This window comes from Nicotiana sylvestris, chromosome 1, assembly GCF_000393655.2.
Source record: "Nicotiana sylvestris chromosome 1, ASM39365v2, whole genome shotgun sequence".
NCBI classification, from domain to species: domain Eukaryota; kingdom Viridiplantae; phylum Streptophyta; class Magnoliopsida; order Solanales; family Solanaceae; genus Nicotiana; species Nicotiana sylvestris.
This window is the reverse complement of record NC_091057.1, coordinates 148,280,391-148,304,717: the sequence shown is the minus strand read 5'-3', so window position 1 is coordinate 148,304,717 and position 24,327 is coordinate 148,280,391. Positions and strand designations below refer to the sequence as shown.

General features: G+C 36.7%; 1 protein-coding gene across 5 annotated transcripts; it reads right to left on the bottom strand.

Annotated features, from left to right (window-relative positions):
* Window positions 1-346: 346 nt before the first annotated feature.
* On the bottom strand, window positions 347-22,801 carry LOC104228485 (uncharacterized). Of its 5 annotated transcripts, none has more exons than XM_070169145.1 (17): window positions 22,268-22,795; window positions 21,613-21,683; window positions 20,817-20,879; window positions 16,795-16,873; window positions 16,545-16,709; window positions 16,116-16,273; window positions 15,977-16,040; window positions 15,607-15,809; window positions 15,447-15,507; window positions 15,027-15,367; window positions 14,519-14,906; window positions 14,342-14,442; window positions 14,183-14,226; window positions 11,224-11,410; window positions 4,662-4,806; window positions 3,275-3,408; window positions 347-681 (listed from the first exon to the last, which is right to left on the bottom strand). In XM_070169145.1, the coding sequence occupies exons 4-17, from the start codon at window positions 16,838-16,840 to the stop codon at window positions 535-537; spliced, it is 2,184 nt and encodes a 727-aa protein (XP_070025246.1). In that variant the 5' UTR covers window positions 16,841-16,873; window positions 20,817-20,879; window positions 21,613-21,683; window positions 22,268-22,795; the 3' UTR covers window positions 347-534. The 5 variants fall into 5 exon arrangements, with proteins under 5 accessions (XP_070025246.1, XP_070025241.1, XP_070025236.1 ...); XM_070169140.1 differs by having other exon boundaries at window positions 16,795-16,856; window positions 22,268-22,794; XM_070169138.1 differs by lacking the exon at window positions 21,613-21,683 and adding an exon at window positions 2,824-2,878 and having other exon boundaries at window positions 453-681; window positions 22,268-22,801.
* Between the last annotated feature and the right edge of the window lie 1,526 nt (window positions 22,802-24,327).

Below are 24,327 nucleotides of genomic sequence, written 5' to 3'. Positions count from 1 at the left end.
GTATTGAAAGAACAGATTCTTACTCTCGAAAAAAAAATTGTAATTGACCAAAATTAGTGTTAACATTAATGATGAAAAACAACCTAGAAGTGAGTCAGAAAATAGCAAAGAAGTTTGTTGTTTGGGCAACTTAAGAACACTTTCAACCAATTTTGGCGAACTAGTTACAAAGAAATAGAGAATTTCGTTATATCAAACAAGTGAGGACAACAGACTTCTATAAGAGGAATGCTTTTGTTATTTCATTCTTTCCACTTTTTAATTTCTCATAAAAACCCATTTTTTAATCCCGTTTTATTCCTTCACTTAGTAATGAGTTTCAATCTTCAGCAGCGGCCACAGGATATGAGAGGATTTTAGCTTTACCCATTAAAGTTAATATGTATATGAGTATAAATTATGCGCAGTGACGATATAAAGAAGGTTTAAGTTAACCTACAACAACAAATAACTTATCCAACCAAAATGGCAAAATTCTTTATCACCACCAGTGTATATATCTTAATTCTTTTTGGCACCCTTCTCTCTGAATATTCACACTTCACTCTTATACTGACTCCATCTCCAAGAATCATCTTCACTATCATAGTTCTCAACTGGACTCTCCATTTCTGGAACATCTTGTTGCTCCACAGCTTCAACTTCTTTTTCCTCAACATGTTCAGAATTCGCTTCTTCCTCCTGTGCAAAATCAAATAATGCTTCAATATATGAATAAGGAAATTGGGGAAAAAAAAATATAATGCTATGTCATTGCTCTTATCCCCAAGAAGGTTGGACCAGAGGAGATGAAAAATTTCAGGCCTATAAGTTCAAATTGAAGCATCTGCAAGATCTTATCAAAAATGCTGGCACAGAGAATGAAGAAAGTTATGAACATTCTGGTTGCAAACTCTCAGATGACCTTTGTTAAGGGGAGACAAATTACAGACGCGGTGCTTATAGTAAATAAGTGTCTTGACAGTAGGAAGCAAGGGGAAGCGACGTTAATGTGCAAGCTGGGCATGAAAAAGCGTTTGATCGTGTTAATTGGGCGCATTTATTAGGCTTGCTGAAAGATATGGGGTTCAGGGACAAGTGGATTGGATGGATAAAGTGTTGCATCGCAAATGTTAGGTTCTCAGTGATTATAAAAGGTTCTCCCAAAGGCTTTTTCCTCCATTGCCGAGAGGCTTAAGGCAATGGAGTTCAATGATGCGAAAGGCAATGAGGTTTCAGTGGATCAAGGGTTTTGGTGCTGGGGCTGTGGGTTACGATGGAGTGGAGATCTCTCAATTAAGGTATCCCAGGGTGATTCTTCTATTATTTGAAATGATCTCTCGCTTGAAAATAAACATGGGAAAAAGTTCCGTGTTTGCAGTTAATGAGGTACATAACATACAGGGACTTGGAGATGTCTTGGGCTGTCAAATTGGAGAGCTTCCAACAGAATATCTGGGGAAAAATTTAAAAATAGCCAAATTTACAAATGGTCATTCAAAAATAGCCACAGTTTCAAAAGTGATCGAAATTTAGCCACTTTTCATGTAAAGATAAATCTGAACGAAAATACTGTTCAAAATCCGGAAATACTCCAGTATAATATACTGGTACTGGAGATTGGAGTGTTGGAGTTCCAGCATAATATGCTGGAAGTTCATACATAGGTGCACCGATCTCCAGTATATTACGCTGGAACTTTTCGTGTTGCAGCAAAATAGTGGCTATTTTTCAATGACTTTGCAAATGCTGGCTATTTTTGAATAACCAGTCCGAAAACTGGCTAGTCTCTGCTATTTTTACGAATATTTGGGTATGCCATTGGGGGCTAGGTACAAGGCAAAACAGGTGTAGTGAAAAATTGACAATCAGTGTGAAAAGAGACTTGCTACGTAGAAAAGATCTTACTTATTTCTTGGAGGAAGGGTGGCTCTCATTAACAGTGTTCTTGACTCTCTTCCTACATACCCTATGTCTTTGTTTCCCTTGCCAGTACGTGTTAAAAAGAATATTGATAGAATTTGGAGGAACTTTTGTCGGGAGGTAACAAAGAAAAGAGGTCCTTTTATTTGGTAAAGTGGGAAAAGGTGAAGCTTGGCAAAAGAAGACTGGGTATTAAAAACTTGAAAATTCACAATGATAGCTTATTAACGAAGTGGTTGTGGAGATATGGAAAAGAAGAGGGGCAACTTATGGAGAAGGCTTATACCCGACAAATATGGTATACAAAATCTCTGGTTCTCTGGTTTTCCGGCCCTGTTAATTCATCTCATGGATTGGGACTATGGAAACACATCTGCAGCCTATGGCCTAGTTTTGTTGTCAACAAGGATCAAAGTTGGAAATGGCAGGCAGACGAGGTTCTGGCAAGATGCTTGGGTAGGGCATGCCCCTCTACTGTCTCAATATCATGATCTCTATGATTTCTCTTATAGTACTGGTTCTCTGGTTTTAGAGTGTTGGAACTTGGAACGGAAGCAACTGGTGCCTTGATTTTTGTAGATACTGTTTTGATTGGTAAGTCCCTAGAATGGCTCTAATGCTAAAGGATTTAGGGAAGGTGGTCATGTATGATGATGTTCCTGATAGAATCATATGGACAAAGCAGATAGATGGTGTTTTCTCGTAACTTCTTGCTATAAAACTATCAAGAGTGATGGTGGCAGCTCTACAGGCTGGACTTGGAAGAGGATATGGAAGTTCGAAGCCCCCGATGAGTTTAGAGGTTTCATGAGGATAGTTACACACAACGCGTGCCTCACTCAAAGTAACTTACAGAGAAGAGGAGTGTCGACTGATATCAGATGTTTCATGTGCAACAAGGAGGAGAAAAACACTACTCACCTTTTTTCACATTGCACAGTGGCAAGGCAGATCCAGTGAAGGATCTATTGAACATCTGGGGAGTTGAGGGATGTATCAATCAGTAAGAAAGATATGGAACAACATCCCAGCTTGTGTGTGCTGGGCAATATGGAAAGAGAAGAATGCAAATGCTTGGAAAGGAAAATAGAAGTTGTACAGAAAATTAAATACTCATGTGCATGGCTTTTTGGTGCAACCTAGAGGATGTTAGAGATGAGAATAGCATGCTTGATTTATTAGATTCACTGCGGGATTAGAACTTTTGTATAGATGGAACCATTTCTTTTTGTTTTGGTGTAGAAGGTTCCAATCATTGTAATTATCTGGTACCAACTTAGTACCAGGATTCTGTTATTAATATATATAATACTTTACCAGTTTCAAAAACAAAAAACAAAAAAACAGATGACAAGCAAGAGAAGATTCATACATTGATCTCCTGAGTTCCCTCCTCCACTTCCTGCTCCCCTGTCAAGTCAATTGACTCATCTTTATCGGCTTTCTGCAATTCCTCGGCTTCAATTTGTTTTAAACGATCAATTACTCGTTCAAAGTGGGAATGATCTGCAACAAGTATATTATCATGTAAAATTCCGCAGAACAATTAGAAAACATGACACATTTTAGTGGCAAAGGCTTTCTCTTCTTCAGGCCAATGGTTCTTTTTCCTTGGTCCGATGACACGGATAACTTACGTGATGCATGGTGGTTAAATAACTCTAGCCTTTAGACATTTCACAAATATACTAATGATTATGGGCTACAGTAAAAGTCAAATCAAGATAAGATATCAATATGTTTTCCAAATAAAACAGAAAGCAAAGTTTAGGGGAGTAGTTACTGTGCTTCTGAACCCCATTAATGGTGGTCTGGTCAAGCGAGAGACACATAAGAAAAAAAAACAAATAATGAGATCATCGTTACATTAAATAAACAATTTCCTGAAACTGAATCATCAGGATATCAAGATCATTTTTGTCTAAACTAAAACTCAGATTATGAGATTCAATTGAAAAAATACATACATAGCATGTCCACAAGTTAACAAGCGTAATACTAGCTCAATTGTGGAAACTATGATAAAACATGTATGATGTTCCTGCAGTCCACGTAGGATGGAACCTGGCCTTGTTTACATTTTTTGGAACCATAAAGTAGCAATTCGCAAAATGAAATAAAGATAGAATTTTCAGAATATCCAAATTTCAGTTCTTTAGTACTGATCTGTGGTCAAACAAGATGAAATACAAGACTAATATCAACGAAAATAGAGCAGAAGAAAAAAGCTGCATCATGAGGAGATCTAGAATTTCAATTCTGGAGACTAAAACGCATAAACCATGTTGAAAAATATCAAAAATAATAAAAGATATCGAAACATCAGATCATGCATATATCATTGGAGAGGAGAATTCGACATACACAGATACAGTAGACTGAGATCAGAGGATCACAAGACAAATACATGAAAAGAGGAAAAAAGAAAAGAATTATGGAATATGAATCCAGGCTGCAATTCCTTTTTCTTTTCCTTTTTTTTTCTTTTGATAAGTCAGGATCCAATTCATTTCTGGACTTGGATCAGCCATAACAACAGGCTATGCATGTATACTTTCAGCCACACCCAAGTCATGTTTTCCATGCTGATGAAACCTTACTCTTAATGGAAGGTTTCTCTGAAAACATGATATTCATTTGTCCAATGTATCTTCAAATTGTATTTTATGCCCATTTAAACGAAATGCTATCAAATGATAAATGAGTCTTCGAAAAATAAATAAATGTAAGTGCAGTAGAGAGAGTTGAAGAAAATTTACCTTTGGAACGATTGGTTAGAGCATCATGAAGCCTAAATGGATGTTGCCGCTCTTCTTTCTTGTATTTTAGCTTTAGCTGTCTACGTGTCCGGCCAGGAAAAAGTTGTTGTATCAGGGATAAGTCAGTCCCAAACTGCTGCACAGCCTGAAGACAAGTTTTGTTCTAAATGTCTAAGAGCAAACCAAGGACAAACAAACGAGGAAGGGAGTGCATAACAGTACTATTTGGATCTTCCAGATATTGAAGTTGTTGCGTCCATTGAATCTATCAATTTCAAACTTCATGGAACTCATATTTGCTTGTTCTTTCTCCTTGGATCGTTAAAGAATCCTGTCGCTCTGATACCAATTGTTAGCGGAAACGTAAAAGAAAGAACACAAGATTTAACGTGGTTCGGATCAAAATAATCCTACGTCCACCAGAGAACAATTGCCCTTTTAATATTAACAAAGGAAGGGGAGATTTCCCAATTACACTTAAGAGAATTTCTCTCTTAACTCTCTACTCACTACAATGTATTGTATTATTTTGGGATGATTTCTACAAGTGAAGGAGTGCATCTATTTATAGAGGTAAAGACCTCCTCTTGATGTCATTGGTGACATCAAACTACCTCCTCTTGATGTCATGGGTGACATCAAAGGAGGAAGCTTCCTCCTAGCATCCACACCAACTCTTTCCACCAACTCTTCCAATTGGCATGCCATTATTGACTAAACATAAACCAACATTTTCAATCTCCACCTTGGTTTGCGTTTCGAGCGTGTGAACAACTCTGGCCAAAACTTCTAAGCTTACTGGGCAACCCCGTTGTAAGAAACAAGAAGAATCAAACCATTGTTGAACATACCACCTCCACCTAGCAACTGTTCTCTTCGGAGTTGCATCAGTTGATGCACACCCCCGCCAAGTCCTTGCAGTGTGCAAACTTAGCGAGCGGGACTATCTTGGTCAACATGTCTGCAGCATTATCGTCTGTGATAACCTTCACGACCTTGATAGTTCCCTCATCAATAACATCTCGAATAAAATGAAATCTGACATCAATGTGTTTAGTGCGCTCATGAAATCTCTGATTTTTCATTAGATGAATAGCACTCTGACTATCACATCTAAGAGTTGATTCCAGCTGAACCAAACTCAATTCCGCTACTAAACTTTTCAACCAGATAGCTTCCTTTACCGCCTCCGCTGCTGCCATGTATTCTGCTTCTGTCGTAGACAAAGCGACAATCGACTGCAAAGTCGACTTCCAACTGACGGCACTGCCAACGAGGGTAAAGATGTATCCAGTTGTGGACCTTCTTCTGTCAAGATCTCCTGCATAGTCAGAATCCACATAACCGAGAATTGAAATACCTGTACCACTTTTTCGAAAGGTAAGACCAACACCAGAAGCTCCTTTGAGATATCTCAATATCCACTTGACAGCTTCCCAATGCCTCTTTCCTGGGTTGGACATGTATCTACTTACCACACTTACAGATTGAGCAATATCTGGACGTGTGCATACCATAGCATACATAATACTACCAACTGCACTGGCATAAGGAATCTTTGACATATGCTCCACCTCATCCTCGGACTGAGGCATTTGTGACTCTGAAAGTTTAAAATGAGGAGCTAATGGTGTACTTACAGGCTTGCACGTTTGCATATTGAATCTCTCGAGAACCCTTTCAATATACCTCTTCTGAGAAAGATGTACAACATCGTCTTCTCTTGAAATCTCCATACCAAGGATTTTCTTTGCAGCTCCTAAATCCTTCATGTCAAATTCCTTACTCAACAGTTTCTTCAAAGCATTTATCTCTGTAATGTTGTTAGCAGCAATAAGCATATCATCAACATACAACAGTAAATAAATCATTGAGTTACCAGACATCTTCTTGTGATACACACAGCTATCAAATGCACTCCTTGAGAATTCATGTGTAGTCATGAATGCATCAAACCTCTTGTACCACTGTCTAGGGGATTGCTTCAAACCATACAAAGACTTCTTTAGTTGGCATACGTGATCTTCTTTTCCCTCAGCTAGGAAACCTTCAGGTTGATCCATATAGATTGTCTCTTCTAGATCACCGTGTAAGAAAGCAGTTTTGACATCAAGCTGTTGAAGCTCCAAGTCAAATTGTGCAACCAATGCTAGTAGCACGCGAATTGAGCTATGCTTCACGACCGGAGAGAAAATCTCATTGTAGTCAATTCCCTCCTTTTGGCTGAAACCTTTTGCAACCAATCTCGCCTTGAACCTAGCATCTTCCACTTCAGGAATTCCCTCTTTCTTTCGGTAGACCCACTTGCATCCAACTGTCCTCTTCCCCTTTTGTCTTTTCACTAAGACCCATGTCTGATTCTTGTGAAGAGACTCCATCTCTTCAGTCATGGCTAACCGCCATTGTGCGGCATCCTTGCAAGAAGTTGCTTCAATATACGAGGAGGGCTCCAGATCTTTAATCTCTTCTTGTGCAGCTACGAACGCATATGCAATCAAGTTTGCTTGATTTATAAGGCGTTCCGGTTCTCGTGTCTGCCTCTTCTCCCTCCCCTTCGCAATTGTGTATGGTTCATTGACAGCAAGTTCTTCAAGGCCTACATCTTCTGACTCATCTTTAACCTGAGTCTCTTGATCCTTTTCCTTGGCAAGCTCCACCGGAAGCTCCACCTGCTCGTTGTTCTTGTTTCCTGAAAACTCCACGGAAACTTTACGGGGATCAAGTATAGAGGATTCATCGAAGGTGACATCTCTACTAACTATAAATTTGAGTAAAGACAAACACCAAAGTTTGTACCCTTTTACTCCATCCACATACCCTACGAATATGGCCTTCTTAGCCCTTGGTTCAAGCTTTCCTTCATTAACGTGATAATAAGCTGGACACCCAAATACTCGTAAGTATGAATAGTTAGAGGGTTCACCTGACCATACCTCATTCGGAGTCTTAAAGTCAATTGCCGATGCTGGAGATCGATTGACAATATGAGCAGCAGTGTGAACTGCTTCAGCCCAAAATACTTTGGACATTTTGGCTTGTAGGAGCATACAACGAGCCTTTTCAAGAAGAGTTCTGTTCATTCTCTCGGCAACTCCATTCTGCTGTGGGGTATGCCTGACAGTCCTATGTCTTGAGATCCCATGAACCTTGCAGAATTCATTAAACTCTTCATTGCAAAACTCCAAGCCATTGTCTGTGCGAAGATACTTGATTTTCCGCTCCATTTGATTTTCAACCAAAATCTTCCACTCTTTAAATGCTTCAAAAGCATCACTTTTTGCCTTCAAAAAATACACCCAAACCTTTCGTGAGAAATCATCAATAAAAATGAGAAGATACCTCTTTCCGCCCTTCGATGGAAGTTTAGAAGGACCCCATAAATCTGAATGGATGTAGTCTAGCACTCCTCTTGTCTTGTGTTTGCCAGTGCTGAAGCTGACCTTCTTCTGCTTCCCTAGAACGCAGTGCTCACAGAAGTCAAGCGTGCTGATCTTCTCACCTTCCAAAAGTTTACGATTGCTCAACATCTCCAGTCCACGTGCGCTCATATGACCCAGTCTCATGTGCCATAGTCTTGCCTTGTCATCATTAGATAACTGCACTGTAGATGCATTTGCAGAGCCAACAATGGTGCTTCCGGCCAATGTGTAAAGGCCGTTCTCCAGCTTGCCTTTCAGCATGACTAAAGAACCTTTAGTCACCTTCATAGTTCCTGCTTCGCTCATGTACCTGTAGCCTTGTTCATCCAGAGTACCCAAGGAGATCAAATTCTTCTTCAGATCAGGAACATGACGGACTTGTGTAATAGTCCTCACGATTCCATCATGGCAGCGAACCCGAACTGAGCCAATGCCAACTATTGCACAAGTTGCATTATTGCCCATTACTACGGTTCCTCCACTTTTCTCGTAGCTGCTAAACCAGTCTTTTCGGAACGTCATATGCAGAGTACAAGCAGAGTCTAACACCCATTTGTTTTCATAACTACTATTATTATTACACGATGTTGTTAGTACATAATCATTATCAAAATTATGTACCTGTTCAACTGTAGATGCACTCGCCTTTTCCTTGGACTTTGACATTGGGCAATCTCGTTCAAAGTGCCCCTTCTTGCCACAACCCCAACACTCTGTATTCTTCTTGTTCACACGAGACTTTGATCTGTGCTTTGATTTGGTCTTTCCCTGTTGGCTAGTCCGGCCTCTTACAAAGAGGCCACTTGCCTGGTCATCTCTATCTCCTTCAATGTGCCTCCGCACATCACTAGAGTTAAGTGCCTGCCGCACTTGCTCAAGCTTGATAGGCTCCTTGCTATACATCATTGAATTCTCAATATCACGATATCCTGAAGTCAATGAAAATAGCAAAGCACATGCAAGCGTCTCCTCCTCCTTTTTAATTCCTGCAATCTGTAAGTCCATGACAAGTTTATTGAACGCATCTAAATGATCTTGTAACGAAGTACCTGACCCAATCTTAAATGTGTGAAGACGCCGTTGTAACAACATTCTTGTTGTCACTGATCGGTCTTGGTATAGCCCTTCTAGCTTTTCCCACAACTGTTTGGCCGTCTCTTCGGTACCCGTACTCACTTCACAAAGCACGTTAGGTGCAAGGGATAGTTGGATTGCACTCAATGCATCCCCTTCAATCTTCTCCTTGTCGGGAGCTGATATATCCGTAGGATACTTTCCGTCAATAGCATGGATTGAACCTTCCCTCCGCAGTAACGCCATCATCTGGATCTTCCAGATATTGAAGTTGTTGCGTCCATTGAATCTATCAATTTCAAACTTCATGGAACTCATATTTGCTTGTTCTTCCTCCTTGGATCGTTAAAGAATCCTGTCGCTCTGATACCAATTGTTAGCGGAAACGTAAAAGAAAGAACACAAGATTTAACGTGGTTCGGATCAAAATAATCCTACGTCCACCAGAGAACAATTGCCCTTTTAATATTAACAAAGGAAGGGGAGATTTCCCAATTACACTTAAGAGAATTTCTCTCTTAACTCTCTACTCACTACAATGTATTGTATTATTTTGGGATGATTTCTACAAGTGAAGGAGTGCATCTATTTATAGAGGTAAAGACCTCCTCTTGATGTCATTGGTGACATCAAACTACCTCCTCTTGATGTCATGGGTGACATCAAAGGAGGAAGCTTCCTCCTAGCATCCACACCAACTCTTTCCACCAACTCTTCCAATTGGCATGCCATTGTTGACTAAACATAAACCAACATTTTCAGCATGCCATTGTTGACTAAACATAAACCAACATTTTCAAATTATCTTATGAAAGGGCTCAAACTATCTTTGCACAAGTCCAAACCATATAATGCAGTTCCCCATACTATCTCCTGCACAACCCATTTATCAAATTTATTCATCTCTCTCTCTCTCTCTCATGTGGTGGGTACTGTGGAGGAACGGAACCGGAGAGTTTTTGAAAGCAAGACTGACAATAATTTTAGACTTAAGTTTAGATGTATACCTTTTTGGCGTTTTGGTGCAAAATGTGCAATGTGAATGATGTGGAAAGCATTGTGGACTTCATTAGTCTCTTAGAGTAAAACAGCTGATTTTTTGTAAACTGCTGTATATACTGCATGGTCTTCGTGCATTCAGGATCAACGAACGCCAGTTTTAAACAAGATATATTAATAAAAATATAATAAAAATCAGATTTCTACGATTTCTCAAGTTTATCTAAGATCCCCTTTCTCTACTAATTTACATGCTGAGGATATAAAGATGCCAAAGAAGTTAACGTTGGTGCCAGCTTCCCAATTTCTTTTTTTTTTTTTTTTTTGCAACTTTAGTTAGACCAGCTTCTCACTTTCCAACAACTATATTCCTGAAAAGGTAACTGTGTTCTACAAAAATTATATCACATGAATTGTTTGACTTCCTTTGAAGTATCCATGTTGACTGACACAGGAACGGAGATTTCGTGCTAATTCTTCAAAATACACTAAATGGACAAAAAGCTACATAGCATTAACCGGCTCTCACTTACAAGTTACACCTAGGTCAGATATACACCTGTGAACGAGTCCATGTAACATAGACAACGACCAACCTTAATCTAGTCTGTCAAGCATCCCTTATATAGAAATACTTTTTTTTTTTTTGCTTTAAAACTGCATCTACCCACAATTGCATCGCATTCCACAGTTCTCGCTTGGTTGGGACAAATATTTCTATGTAATATTTGACAAATACGCCTATTTCAAATAGAGAAAACAAGTAACATTAGATAGCTAGCAACAAAGATGTCCTACATCAGTCTTTTGCTACTACCTCATAGGAAGGTCTCAACAAATTGAAGCAAATTTGATAACATGATTGACGGTTTATAAAAAGGAAATACAGAGAGGAACCTACAAACTTGATCTTCCAGACTGGGAACGCCTAGGTGCATCAACTAATAACTTCATTTTATAAGTTGCACTTCTAGAATTTGCTATTTAAGATTGAAGTTTTCAATTCAAATTTTAATTGTTCCCCCATTTACACCTGTATCTTTCAGTAACTACAAATGAGAGGGATGTACCTCATAGAACAGTTCTGTTTCCTGTTTTGACCACCTTGTGCTGGGTGTTTTGTCCATATAAGTTTGATAATTAAAGTAGGCAGAAGAATCTTGAGCCCGAGAACCTATTTGACGATCATTATCTTCTGCGCCGGCATCTGAAGGATAGGTCTCATCCTCATTATAATTAGAAACAGAAGCACCAGCACTGCACAAGCACAAATCATGGAGAAATTGTAACTTGGAAAAGAGAGGACCTAGTCCCAAAAGGGCAAAAACATGTAACACCTCCAAGTAAGTAAAAAAAAAAAACTATGCCACAACAAACCACTGATTGCAAAACGCATTGAACTTCTAAAATCTCTTTTCCTTATTAAGATACCTCTTTTGAATATATTTAGGTACCCGAGAGTAAATATAATGTACTGTACGGCATAACTTCTCTCATATTAAGTATGACGAAATTATACATTTTAAACCATGGTCAAAGATCACCTAATATACTTACTAAGAACCATATTAGGTTCAAGGAGCATAAATTTATAACACATGTAAACTTCTAAGTGTTTACCAATGGCATCTCTTTTTCATTTTCCTATGACTAGTGAAAGCAGTTTTTCACATGACGGCTACCTTCCAGCTTCCTGAACCTAGCACATAACAGCCTCCAAAGGAACCATTAGAAATTGGACAGAGCAATACTAATTGAGAATTGACATCATAACCATTAAATCCTAAGGCCATTTTTAGGAACTTGGAATTAGCGTAATTGATGCCCTAAAGTTAGCTTATAGTTCAGCTTGAGCAAATCACAAGAATATTTCAGGATAAAAGTATCCAACATTTATGTAGGATAGGATAATACTAACTATAGCATATCAGCGTATAAATCAAAGGGCGTCTATTTTGGAGTAATTCCAAATTTTTGGGATTTGAGGAGATATTCTCCCTTGCTAATGCTCACCATCTTGGAGGATAAAATAGGTTTTCTTTTCCATATAAAAGTTCATTGTATAGAGAATAGAGGAATTACCTCCAAAACGAGCATGGAGTAAGAAGATAAGTGACAAGATAAGTGACAGGGAAATGTAAATACCCAGGGTATTTCTCAATTATAAGAAAATGCAAAAAATTTACAAGCTAATACTAAAGGTTAGAGTTCTTGACGCATAAATTTGCCATCTCCTCAAAAGAGAAGGGAAGGAATTTTATTGATCTTTTTTCTTCTATATACGAGTTAGCAAATGGTGCTCTAGACAATATGAGCACTTGCTTCTCTCTTATGAATGCTTATAGGTGCAGAGATAGTACGGAATATTGTCTTGATTGGTCAAGGGAGAAGATTCTTCTACAAAACTAAGGTAGTTGCCCACCAGAGAGAATCTTGCAGCGGATTTTCAAGATATGAGGTTTCTGAGATGAAAAAATGTATGCACATGGAATCCAAGCTTTATCTGGTGGGTGGACTAAGCAGCAGAGGCAGGTTCTCACCAATGACATATCATGCTTTCTTTCTGTGCATAAGATACTTCAGATTTTGAACGTACAGATTGTCAGTTCCATTCCTGTTCAGAAAATTTGGTCATTGTGCCTGTTGATAACTTGATACTGGTGCTTGTGCGGATTCAGAAATTCCTTCTCTCCTTCTGCACTGTACTAATCGAGCCCTTCTAGGCCAATACAGAAGTAGTATCGTTTACAGTAAAATAGTTGTGGAGTTGGGTAGTGAAAGCCTTGTGTTGTGCAAGGAATCTTGAAAGGACTTGTGTTGGGCATGGATTCTTGAAACTCTTGGTAGTTAATTGGTATAGTACAGTGTGCACGGATTTTTGAGGCAGTCGTTTGGGAAGGATCTCTAGATAGCAAGTAGTAGCTTGTTAGGATGCACTTTGCAGGAGGACTGGCCCAATAAATATGCATGCATGCATTTCCTAGAAATTCCCTAATATCTGTTTGCTGAAGTAGGTCTTTAGTGAAAGATTTCCAAATAAGAAGCTACCTAAGCTACATGTTAGTCTCCAAGTATAACCAGATTACTGGATTCATAACAACTGAAAGAAAACTTTACCATACACGCAGCACTACCTTGTTTAAAAGACATTTCACATTGATATCTTAAGAGCATCAACTACTGTAAATTTTCGTTATGTTATACTTGGTAAAAACTCTTAGAGCAATTTGCAAATTTCAGATGAAATTACAAGGAAGTAATCCTCGAAAATAAATCACTTTATTCTGTCATGCTATTACGCATGTGAAAATGCTTTGGTGCAAGTAATAAATATATTCATGTTAATTTTTTCCAATACGCTTCCATTTGCTGATGGAGATATCTGCATTGGATACAATTTTACCACTGTGCTAATTCACCTTCTATGAATCCAGCTACTGTAAGACTTGAACTTGGTATATTTAGTATACCTCTCAGTCTCTGCCGGTTTAAGTGGCAGGCTAGGTACAGAGAGTTTGTACTGCCTTGTTTCAGGCGCAGATTGAACAGAGCTTGTTCTGTCCTTCTTTACTTCTTAAGTAACTATGTAAGCAAATACGACTTGACCATTTCTGGAACAGTATTGATGCTAGCTTTGGGGAAGATGGTTCTCTTCGCTGGTTAATGTAGCTTAGAAAAAAGAGGAAGAGCTGATAAAAGGGCAATAAGGGAGGAGTCTTCACATAATTCTGGAAAACGTGGTTGGACAGGTTGGTTAGAACCGTTATCTAAAAGTAGAGAAAATAATGAAGCTGTAGACGATACAAAAGAGACTTATGGTGCTCTTGACGAGTTAGAAGATGGATCTGAAGTGAGAAAAACAGACCTAATGAATGAAGTCTCTACCACAGATCATCTACCATTTTCACTATCAACAACAATATAAGAAAACCCAATCGAAAGGTTAAATGCAGGTTAGTATCTTTTTCGCAAATAAAACAAAAGATAAGTGTAGATTAGTATATTTAATTGTAAAAAAGCTTCTGATACCTCTGATCTGTAGTAGGTATTTGTGACGCTGCAGCATCTTTTTTCTGCAAGGATGGCAAGAAGGCAAACAAGAGAATCAAGGATGACTGTGTCATATTTAAATTTTTCCTCTTTCTAGGAGGTTGGGGTGCAAACAAGAGAATGCAAGAGGAAACGTACCGCCAGCCGCTCTCTGTGCTCTCCTAATATAATTAGATCCTTAATAGGTACCTTTTGGTAGTCAATCTCATACTCGGGAGCCTCAAGCAAAGCCTTGTTCACTGTAAACAAGGAAGTGCCTGGTCAAGAAAAGATAAATACACTATGCCAAATGTCAGCAACACCCACTAGGCTTACCTTGTCTCCTCTTTTGACGAGTGGAGTGAGAAAACTTCTTAGGTTTCTTGTTGGCTGCCTGGTCTGAAGCTTCAGTGGTCTTTTTACTCTTCCTAACTTGCTTTCTATCCTCGGCAACTGTTCTCTTTGACTTTTTCTGTACTTTTTTCCCTTGTGATTCATTTTCCACCAGAAGATCCTCATCATTACCATTTGTAACAGAATCATTAGGTTGTTCAGGCACATATTCCCCATCATCCGCTACTACTTCAGACTCATCTACTAGTCTATTTGCTTTTACGGACTTTCTTCTACTCCTTAATGATCTACCCGCTCCATTCTCTTCAGTAATTGCAGAAAGATCAGATGCAGGCAATTTTTGCTTTTTAGTCTTTGGCCTCTGATGTACCTAAACAGACATAGTTGCAAGTGGGTTAAGAAGAGAAATAAAGGGCTCCACCAGCAAGGCAAACTATTTCAAAAATTGAGAAGTAACTAAAACAGTTTGAAAAACAGTTTATTGATTTACAGGTTCCTCAGGCATCTGACAAGTAGATTCAGGGAGTTCTGCTGGGATGCCAACATCTGAATGCGAAGCTTCGATAACATATTCTTCATGAACATGAAATTCATGAGTAGATTCTGTAATAATATTATTATCAAATCCTCTGGCTGAGAAATCAAGGACATCATCAGCAGGGAATCCATGTTCCTTCACTCTATCCACAAAATCCATTTCAGAATGAACTGAGTGTGAATTTGGCTGACATGAAACTGATTCTACTGCATCTGAATCAGGGATGCTTGTGTCGTATCTCTCTCTGTATACTTGTAGCTTGGACTTGGGTTGAAACCTTCTGGTACTCTGCCCTGAATAAACGTTAGAAATTAAAAATGAGTGCAGCACATGATAAAGTGCAGGTGCAGGAACCTGAAAATTCTCCCATACCAGATGTAGTAGTTACCCCCAGGATATCTGCTGCTTCCAAGGAAGGATAGCTGTCCATCTCCTGCAACCGACAAACTGGAGTATTTGTAAGTACGCAAAGGAATCTAAGTGACAAATGTTTTGCTGCTCAGTAAAAAGTGGGGAAGGGCATGAATTTGACCATCTGACAACTTCCACTAACAGGAACAACACTTCCTTGACAAGTTAATGGATCTTGGCATGCTGCCACTTCATCAGGTTGAAGATTAGAAGTGCTAGGAGCTGAATCATCAACTGAAGAAACTGGAATTGAAAGTTGTTCTTGTCCCTTCTCTGCACCAGCAACATGAACAGCAGATGGATTTGTAGCGGGACTAGAATTTTCTGCATTATTATAAGCAGCACCACAGTTTACTAATTTAATCTTTAATAATTGGCCAATTATCCAAAATAAGGTAACTCCTTTGCAGCATCCGTTATCAAGTTACAAGTTTAAAGGTAATATGCAGGAAAAATTAGTAATAACAGAACAGAAGAAGATAGGCCGTTACCTATGGCGCTTGAGATAGGAAGTAAATCATCAAACGAATCCAAACCTACATATATGCCTGCATACTGAAAATTGAAGAACTTTAATTAGGATATAAAAGGTCCGTTAACATGATCAAAATATGGATAAGAAAATATCACCTCTCCCTCGGATTTCTCAAGACAAGTTTTCGAATCTTCACTGTTATCAGGCACTACCGTACTTGTATCTAGATATGAACCAACTGATGGACACAAAGTTTCTGCAGCAAGAGGATGCTCCAAGGAAGGTTCCGCTAACACAGAGCTTTGTTCATCGTCTGCTTATATTTAACAAAAGACAATCATTCTTGAAGAGGTCTTAAAGTATCAATGAAGAACATTAAAATATAGGCTATTTAGAGCATATTTTATAGTATGATATTTCAAGTGCTAAAACCAACTTTATCTCGAAGGAAAATTCTTAAATTATGCACACAAGCAATTAACGCTTTTATGACCTCAACAATCAATATATGATCAAATTGCGGCAACAAAATGCTCCTGAAAAAGTAATAATAAAAAGAACAACATAAAGGCAAGAAAGCTAACAATTTTGGGGATTTTTTCCATCCTTCTTAAGAGCCTCAATTGAATCAGTTGCTACAGTATCACCAGTGGGTTTTGACGTCAAAGAAACTGTTGAGGCCGCAACAGCTGGACCTTTTTTCACTGGACGGGGCTTTGCCTTGGGTTGAAACTTGCCGCCAGCCTTGACTGCATCAAATAACAACATAAACTTTAAAGAATGAGAATATATTATATCACAAACTAAAAAAAAAATCCTTTTCACTCCACTTACCGGTCTTTGAAGCACCATCAGCCAAAATATCATCTAAAAGGTCCATGGATACACTTTCAACGCTGAAACAGAACAATAACTGATAAGACAAAATATAACCACTAATTAAATAAGTTGGAAAAAAATCTTAAAGAAAGTGATTTGATATGTTGTTTATAATTCAATTTGAGAATTACAACTAAAGCAGTTTCACCTACACCTTAAATGGTCTAGTGGATAAGCTTTTCAAGACAGACAGAACCATACATAGAGGTAAAAAAAACAAGAAAAAGTAAAAGCTCAATAGAAAAAATAAAGGGAAATATCTTCATAATTTATTTAGAACTTTGGTAAAATTCAATAATGACAAATAAAACAAGATAGGCTTCATCTAAACCCAGAATAATAAGATGTTTATTCTAAAACAACAAAAATAAAACTAGAGGAGTTTCATATAAATAATAAATGGTCTGTGAATAGGCTTTTCGATACTGAAACAAACTAGATAATAAGAGGACAAGTAAAATTAATGCTCAACAAGAATCAATTTTTACTAAATCAAAAATGGGTTTCACCGACATCCCATACAAACACAATATTTAGCCTTAAATTTAACATCACAAAATAAGAACTTGAAACATTACTGTTAATCTTCTTGACAAATTGGTTCTTTTCAAAGATAATACTACAGTAATAAATACACAACAACTAATGCATACAATGGGTGTATGAGAGAGAGAGATGAACTTGAAATCGCCTGGCGGATGAGAGGGAATTGTGAAAACTAACACGGCTTTTCTATAATCGGGGGTGGCGACTGGCGCGGGACTTGGTGTTTTTTTTACTAGTAGTAGTACTTTTCTTAGGCATCTATATTTATTAGGCAAAATACCTTAAACCACTCCTAAACTTGCCTCAAATTATGGCAAAATACATAAGTTACCCCCCGAACTATGACCCAAATCCCTGTTACACACTTTCTAGGAACGAATATTACTTTACACACCCACCTTTCTAAAGTGTATCTAATACACACTGCTTTGCCCACGTGGATAGTGCGTGTTTTTCCCAACAAATGGGTCGCGTGAACAGAAGAATTTTGTGTCAGATGTCAATTTTTTTTTAGTTTTTTAAAATTTTAAATTGAGTCATCTTCTTCCTTTTTAAAAATTCTGTCATAGCTACTCCTTGAGCTCCACCACCCGATCTCCTTCTTCTCAAATAGACATACCACGATTTCTTATATCTCTTCTCGTTGTAGAGAAGCTTAACTTGAGCTTTACCCATGGCGAAGTCAAATTTTTAGGAAGCGAGAATTTTTCGAAATTTTTTCCAACCCGTAAAGCTTAGCCCAAAATTTTGCACATTCTTTAATTTTATTAATGGATGATTTTTAAATAGTTCACTTGTGGCGATGGCAGTTAATGGCGGTCGAACTTTTACCGAAGTGAAATGGAAAATGAGTTGGATCTGGGCTCAAAAATTTTGATTCAATTTCAGCGGAAAAGATGGAGTTTTGGGTGTGTTTTCTGGTGATTTTTGTTAATTAATGGTGGCTTTGTTATTAAGTAAAAGGTGGAGAAAGAAGCTATGGTGTTTGATGGTGAGAGAGGAGGAAGACGGTCATGGTAGTTTAGGTGAGGAAGATGAGGGGTATAATTTTAATTTTTTTTTTTTTTTTTTAAATGACACGTGTCGTTGTTTGATTGGTGCGTGATATTGCACATATTCTGAAAAACTGGTTAAGAAAAAAATGGTGTGTCTTAGATACACTTAGGAAAGGTTGGGTGTGTAAAGTAATATTCGTTCCTGGAAAGTGTGTAACAGGGATTTGGGTCATAGTTCGGGTGGCAACTTATGTATTTTGCCCTCAAATTATTAGTATCCTCCCCGAATTATGCCCGATCTTAATTACCACCCTCAACTTGGCATTTTGAGAGCCATTACCCCCTAGACGCTGATGTGGCAAAAAGTGTGGGTGCACTCACCCACGTGGATTTTTCTATCTATGTGGCGTTTTTTTGAAAAATAAAATATTATTTTACCTTTTTAAGAATATTACTTTTTAGATAATTTTTTTCAAATACAATTGATAATAAAACTTTGATAGAACTATATTATTTAGGCTAAATATTTTTATTTGGCCAAAAATTATAAAGTTTTAGTTAATCTTTTTTTTTGAATTTGACCTGAAAATAAAGATTTATACAATTGAAATAAATAGTCAAGGCATCTAAAAAGTTATAAAAAATATATAGTTTGAAATCTTTATGTATTTTTTATAACTTTTTAGATGTCTTGACTATTTATTTCAATTGTTTAAATCTTTATTTTCAGGTCAAATTCAAAAAAAAGATTAATTAAAACTTTATTTTTTTTGGCCAAATAAAAATATAGCCTAAATAATGTACTTATATCCAAGTTTTATTATAAATTTTATTCGAAAAAAATTATCTAAAAAAGTAATATTCTTAAAAAGGTAAAAAAATATTTTATTTTTAAAAAAAATGCCACATAGACAGAAAATCCACGTGGCAAGCGAGTGCACCCATATTTTTTGCCAAATCAGCATCCAGGGGGTAATGGCCCTCAAAAGGCCAAGTTGAAGGGGTAATTAAGACTGGGCATAGTTCGGGAAGGATACTAATAATTTGAACCAAGTTTAGGAGTGGTTTAAGGTATTTTGCCTAATAAATATAGATGCCTAAGAAAAGTACTACTACTAGTAAAAGAAAAAAGAAAAAAAAACAAGTCCCGCGCCCGTCGCCACCCCCTCCCCCGATAATAAAAAAGCCGCGTTAGTTTTCACAATTCCCTCTCATCTGCCAGGCGATTTCAAGTTCATCTCTCTCACACACACACCCATTGTATGCATTAGTTGTTGTGTATTTATTACTGTGGTATTATCTTTGAAAAGAACCAATATGTCAAGAAGATTAACAGTAATGTTTCAAGTTCTTATCTCGTGATGTTAAATTTAAGGCTAAATATTGTGTTTGTATGGAATGTCAGTGAAACCCACTTTTTATTTAGTAAAAGTTGATTCTTGTTGAGCATTAATTTTACTTTTCCTCTTATTATCTAGTTTGTTTCAGTGTCGAAAAGCCTATTCACCGACCATTTATTGTTTATATGAAACTCCTCTAGTTTTATTTTTGTTGGTTTAGAATAAACATCTTATTATTCTGGGTTTAGATGAAGTCTATCTAGTTTTATTTGTCATTATTGAATTTTACCAAAGTTCTGAATTAATTATGAAGATATTTCCCTTTATTTTTTCTATTGAGCTTTTACTTTTTGTTGTTTTTTTAGCTCAGTTCTAAATTAATTATGAAGATATTTCCCTTTATTTTTTCTATTGAGCTTTTACTTTTTGTTGTTTTTTTACCTCTTTGAAATTGCTTTAGTTGTAATTCTCAAATTAAATTATAAACAAAATATCAAATCACTTTCTTTAAGATTTTTTTCCAACTTATTTAGTTAGTGGCCACATTTTGTCTTATCAGTTATTGTTCTATTTCAGTGTTGAAAGTGTATACATGGACCTTTTAGATGATGTTTTGGTTGATGGTGCTTCGAAGACCGGTAAGTGGAGTGAAAAGGATTTTTTAAAAGTTTGTGATATAATATATTCTCATTCTTTCAAGTTTATATTGTTATTTGATGCAGTCAAGGCTGGTGGCAAGTTTTTGTCACGTCCCAAACTACCGCCTAGACGTGACTGGCACCCAGTTAACCCCACCTGCCAGGCGAACAAACCATTTACACAAACACTAAGAGAGAAAAAAAATGCAGGCCTAATAGTATTATTAATAATTAAAAGGAAATGATTATCGCTCAATACCTTAGTCAATTGATAGAAAACCAACAACCACTCAAATACTAAAACTCTAGCCCAAAACCCATACCAAGACCATGGAGCATCTAACAGAGTAACATGAGTTTTATTGACGAGTATGCAAATCCCAAAGAAAAAAATAAATAACTAACACGAGCTAGGTATGTCTGAAACGAAAGCCTTCACAAACAATGCGGTGGCTCACCTGAACAATAGGATCCACTCGAACCAACTCGTCAGCCACTAGATCTATCTCCCGCGATGGTATCTGCATAGAGATGTAGGTAAGGAGTGAGTTATACGTAAATATAACCCAGTAAGATCCTCGACCCGCCACTTTAAATACCTCTGGAACAAGCGTTAGAAAATACAAACACACCACAATACGAATGATATAGTAAATATGATAATTATACAATAACTCAATATATGTGTATCAATAGAGTTATTAAAAATTAACCAACAAGAGTACCCACTAAGGACTTATCATAATTGCAGTGAAAGAAATTTACCAACACACCTACGAGTCCACAACGGCACCACAATGCCTCAAATATGTAACAGAGCATACACAAATGCTCACTGAAGCATACACAATGCCCCAAATATATCAAGAAGCATACACAATGCTGGGGTGATGTACAAAGGCATACACAATACATCATGGCGCACAGCCGTATCAAACTCAACATCATGGTGCACAGCCGTTTCAAACTCAACATCATGGCGCACAGCCGTTTCAAACTCAACACCATGGCTCACAGCCGAATCAAACTATCAAACTCAACATCATGGCACACAGCCGTATCAAACTATCAAACAACTTATAAAAAAAGATTTTTTTTTTTTGTATTTTTCATAAAATAATATATTTGCGGCTAGTCTCAGACCACCGATTATGCCAAGGGCACGCTTGTCCCAACACATGGACCAGGCAGAGAAAACACACTTTCAAAACGGGTTTTAGAAAAGTAAGTATCAAAACGTAAAGTTTCACTTACCTCGCTTACGACAAGTCCCCCGGCTTTGCAACGTCTAAAACATCAACGAAACGGCTTCCAATGATCTCAATCTAAATAAAATATTGATTAATAATTACAATTACACTAGCCGGTCAACTCTCAATATCCCAAACTTTCAAGCGTAGAGTTGAATCTTAATATTCCACCTATCAAATATCATAGTTTTTTTAAAAAGGTAAAGAATCTCAATATCTCAATTTAACTCTGTATTTACATACAAGCCTAAATATATCAAAAGTTTTGTCATAAATGAGTGATCATACGGTATGCAGAAGATTAGAGAACTGACACTGTGTATAGATGCTTCGAATAGTTTCGAAAGATTTCATATTTACGTTGTTGATTTCTCACTTGAAATTCAACTCTTAGTTTTAATCCAAATTTACTCATCATGGATTAAATCATTACTTCTCCTAATTAAAAGTAACAAACGAAAACTGTAGCAGCAAAAATTGATTTTTCCTTAGCAAATTACGTAACTTTTCTCATTCTTGAAATCCTTACGTCTAATTAAGTTTTCAATCATTGACGGATAATTTTGCCTTAAATTATTAGTCTAATCACTACAAATTTATAAGTAACAATAACTATTTTTCTACAAATAATACAATATATACCGCTACAAGAAAAATACCTTATTGTTTAACTCTTCCTTCCCACTAACGAACTGAGCAAGCCATTCCAACCAAATAGTAGCCAATCTTCTATCGTTTTCTGTCGTCAGTTTCGCAATCCACATAGCCCCCTATGTTCGTTGTTCTGGTTCTTTCTAATAAATAAAACCCTTTAGCACCTTTTTCCCAATGTGAGATTTAAAGGTGGAGCTAGGCCCACTGGCTTTAAGATTAATTAATTTACTTGCAATCCTATATAGTATAAAATTTTGGTCCATTATCCATTTATTATATAATAGCTTAATATGTAGCCCAATAACTACAAACTAAACTAATTCTCCAATTTCAAAGTGTAATTGTGGTTATTACAGTTTCAACCCAAATGAGAGTTGCTCGAGACAAATTAGAAAAATAAAGATTGAAGAATGAAGAAAGTGAAAGACTTTTGGGTTCTCACAGGCGGAGTCGTTCGTTCTTACTTAGGTTTCTCACTATCTCAGTCGTTCTTACTTCTTAGTTGTTAGGTTTCTCAGATGTTACGACTTCCGGTAAGAATTAAGAAAGTGAAAGACTTTTGGGTTATTGGGTTGGGCTCCAAAAATTAAAATAGGAAGTTTTACATAGCTATAATATATTAGAAACTTATTAATCATTTTTCTTTAGGTTCCTTAAGAATTACATTGTGTATCTATATTTACTATTTATGTACAAAATATAATAAAAGACGGATCCCTTAAATATAGGAATTAATTTGTAACGTATCTCTCATCCCCATCTATCAGCTTTAGCCTCCTAAAATCACGATTTTCTTCCTAATTTAAAAAAAAATTAAAGTCATCTCTTTTTCATACAAATCCACCAATATCTCTCTCATGCAAATCAAACTATTATCTCTCTAAAATTGTAGCGTCATATATTTCTCTGAATCAATTCCACCAACAACCATTAAAAAGCTTCAACTATTGACAAATCCATCGGAATTATCTCCGAAATTGCAGGTAGAGAGGTCTGCCATTGACATACCATTAAAAAGGTTCGAAACTTTGAATTAGATATTTGGATTTTACGAATTTGTGATTTCTTTGGATTGAGTGTTCTTGAAAACGATTGAAAATATCCTTTAGAGTTTATATCTTAATTTGAAGGGAGATTGTGTAAGTTTAAAGTTGATTTTAGGTTAAATTTCAGATTGAAACTCGAGGAAGAAGTTTCGGAATTGTATTACGATTGTATGATAAATGTATCATAATTGTATCTGAGTTGTATTTGATACATCAATACCTAAGACAATTCTGATACAATACTAATACTATTAAAATACAATATTTTATCACAATTTAAGTTTAGGGATGGTTATAGGTGGATGTTTTAAATTGAAACTTGAAAAAGATGAAGATCAAAAGTTGTATCATAATTTAGAATTGTATCACAATTTGTACCAAAAACAATACATGATACAATACTAATACAAGTATAATATGATATTGTATCAATTTAAGTTTAGAGTCGATTTTAAGTTGTATCAGAATTGTGTAAGAATTTTTTCAGGATTATATTAAATTTGTGTCTTAATTATGAGCAGTTGTGAGTTCGTGACGAATTTCACAGTTTGTATAACAAATATATGATAGTTATGTGTTAATTTATTAGTACTGTATCAGGTACTATTTTGGATATTAAGGTATCATCTACAAGTTAGATACAATTGTGATACAATTATTTTTTACGTATTGATGTATCTAATACAATTTAAATACAATTATGATACAATTATCATACAATTGCTGAATATTTCTTCATTTTTAGTGTTATCTGGTCTCCCAGCAGAAGAATGATACAATTGATGATCTAATAATTTAAAGCTATCGGCAATGGTAGGAAGAGAGAAGATGGAGATTCTGAGAGTAGATGAAGGGATTTGGTTGTAAAAAAGAAGGAGAGAGAAGAGGAGAGGGGAAAAAAGGAAAGGATATAATTGGATCCTTTAATTGAAGACACTAATAACGAGGTGAGAGCCTTTTAAGGAACAATCTACACAATTTGTAAGAAAAACCTAGATACTTATTAAAAACTACAAAAC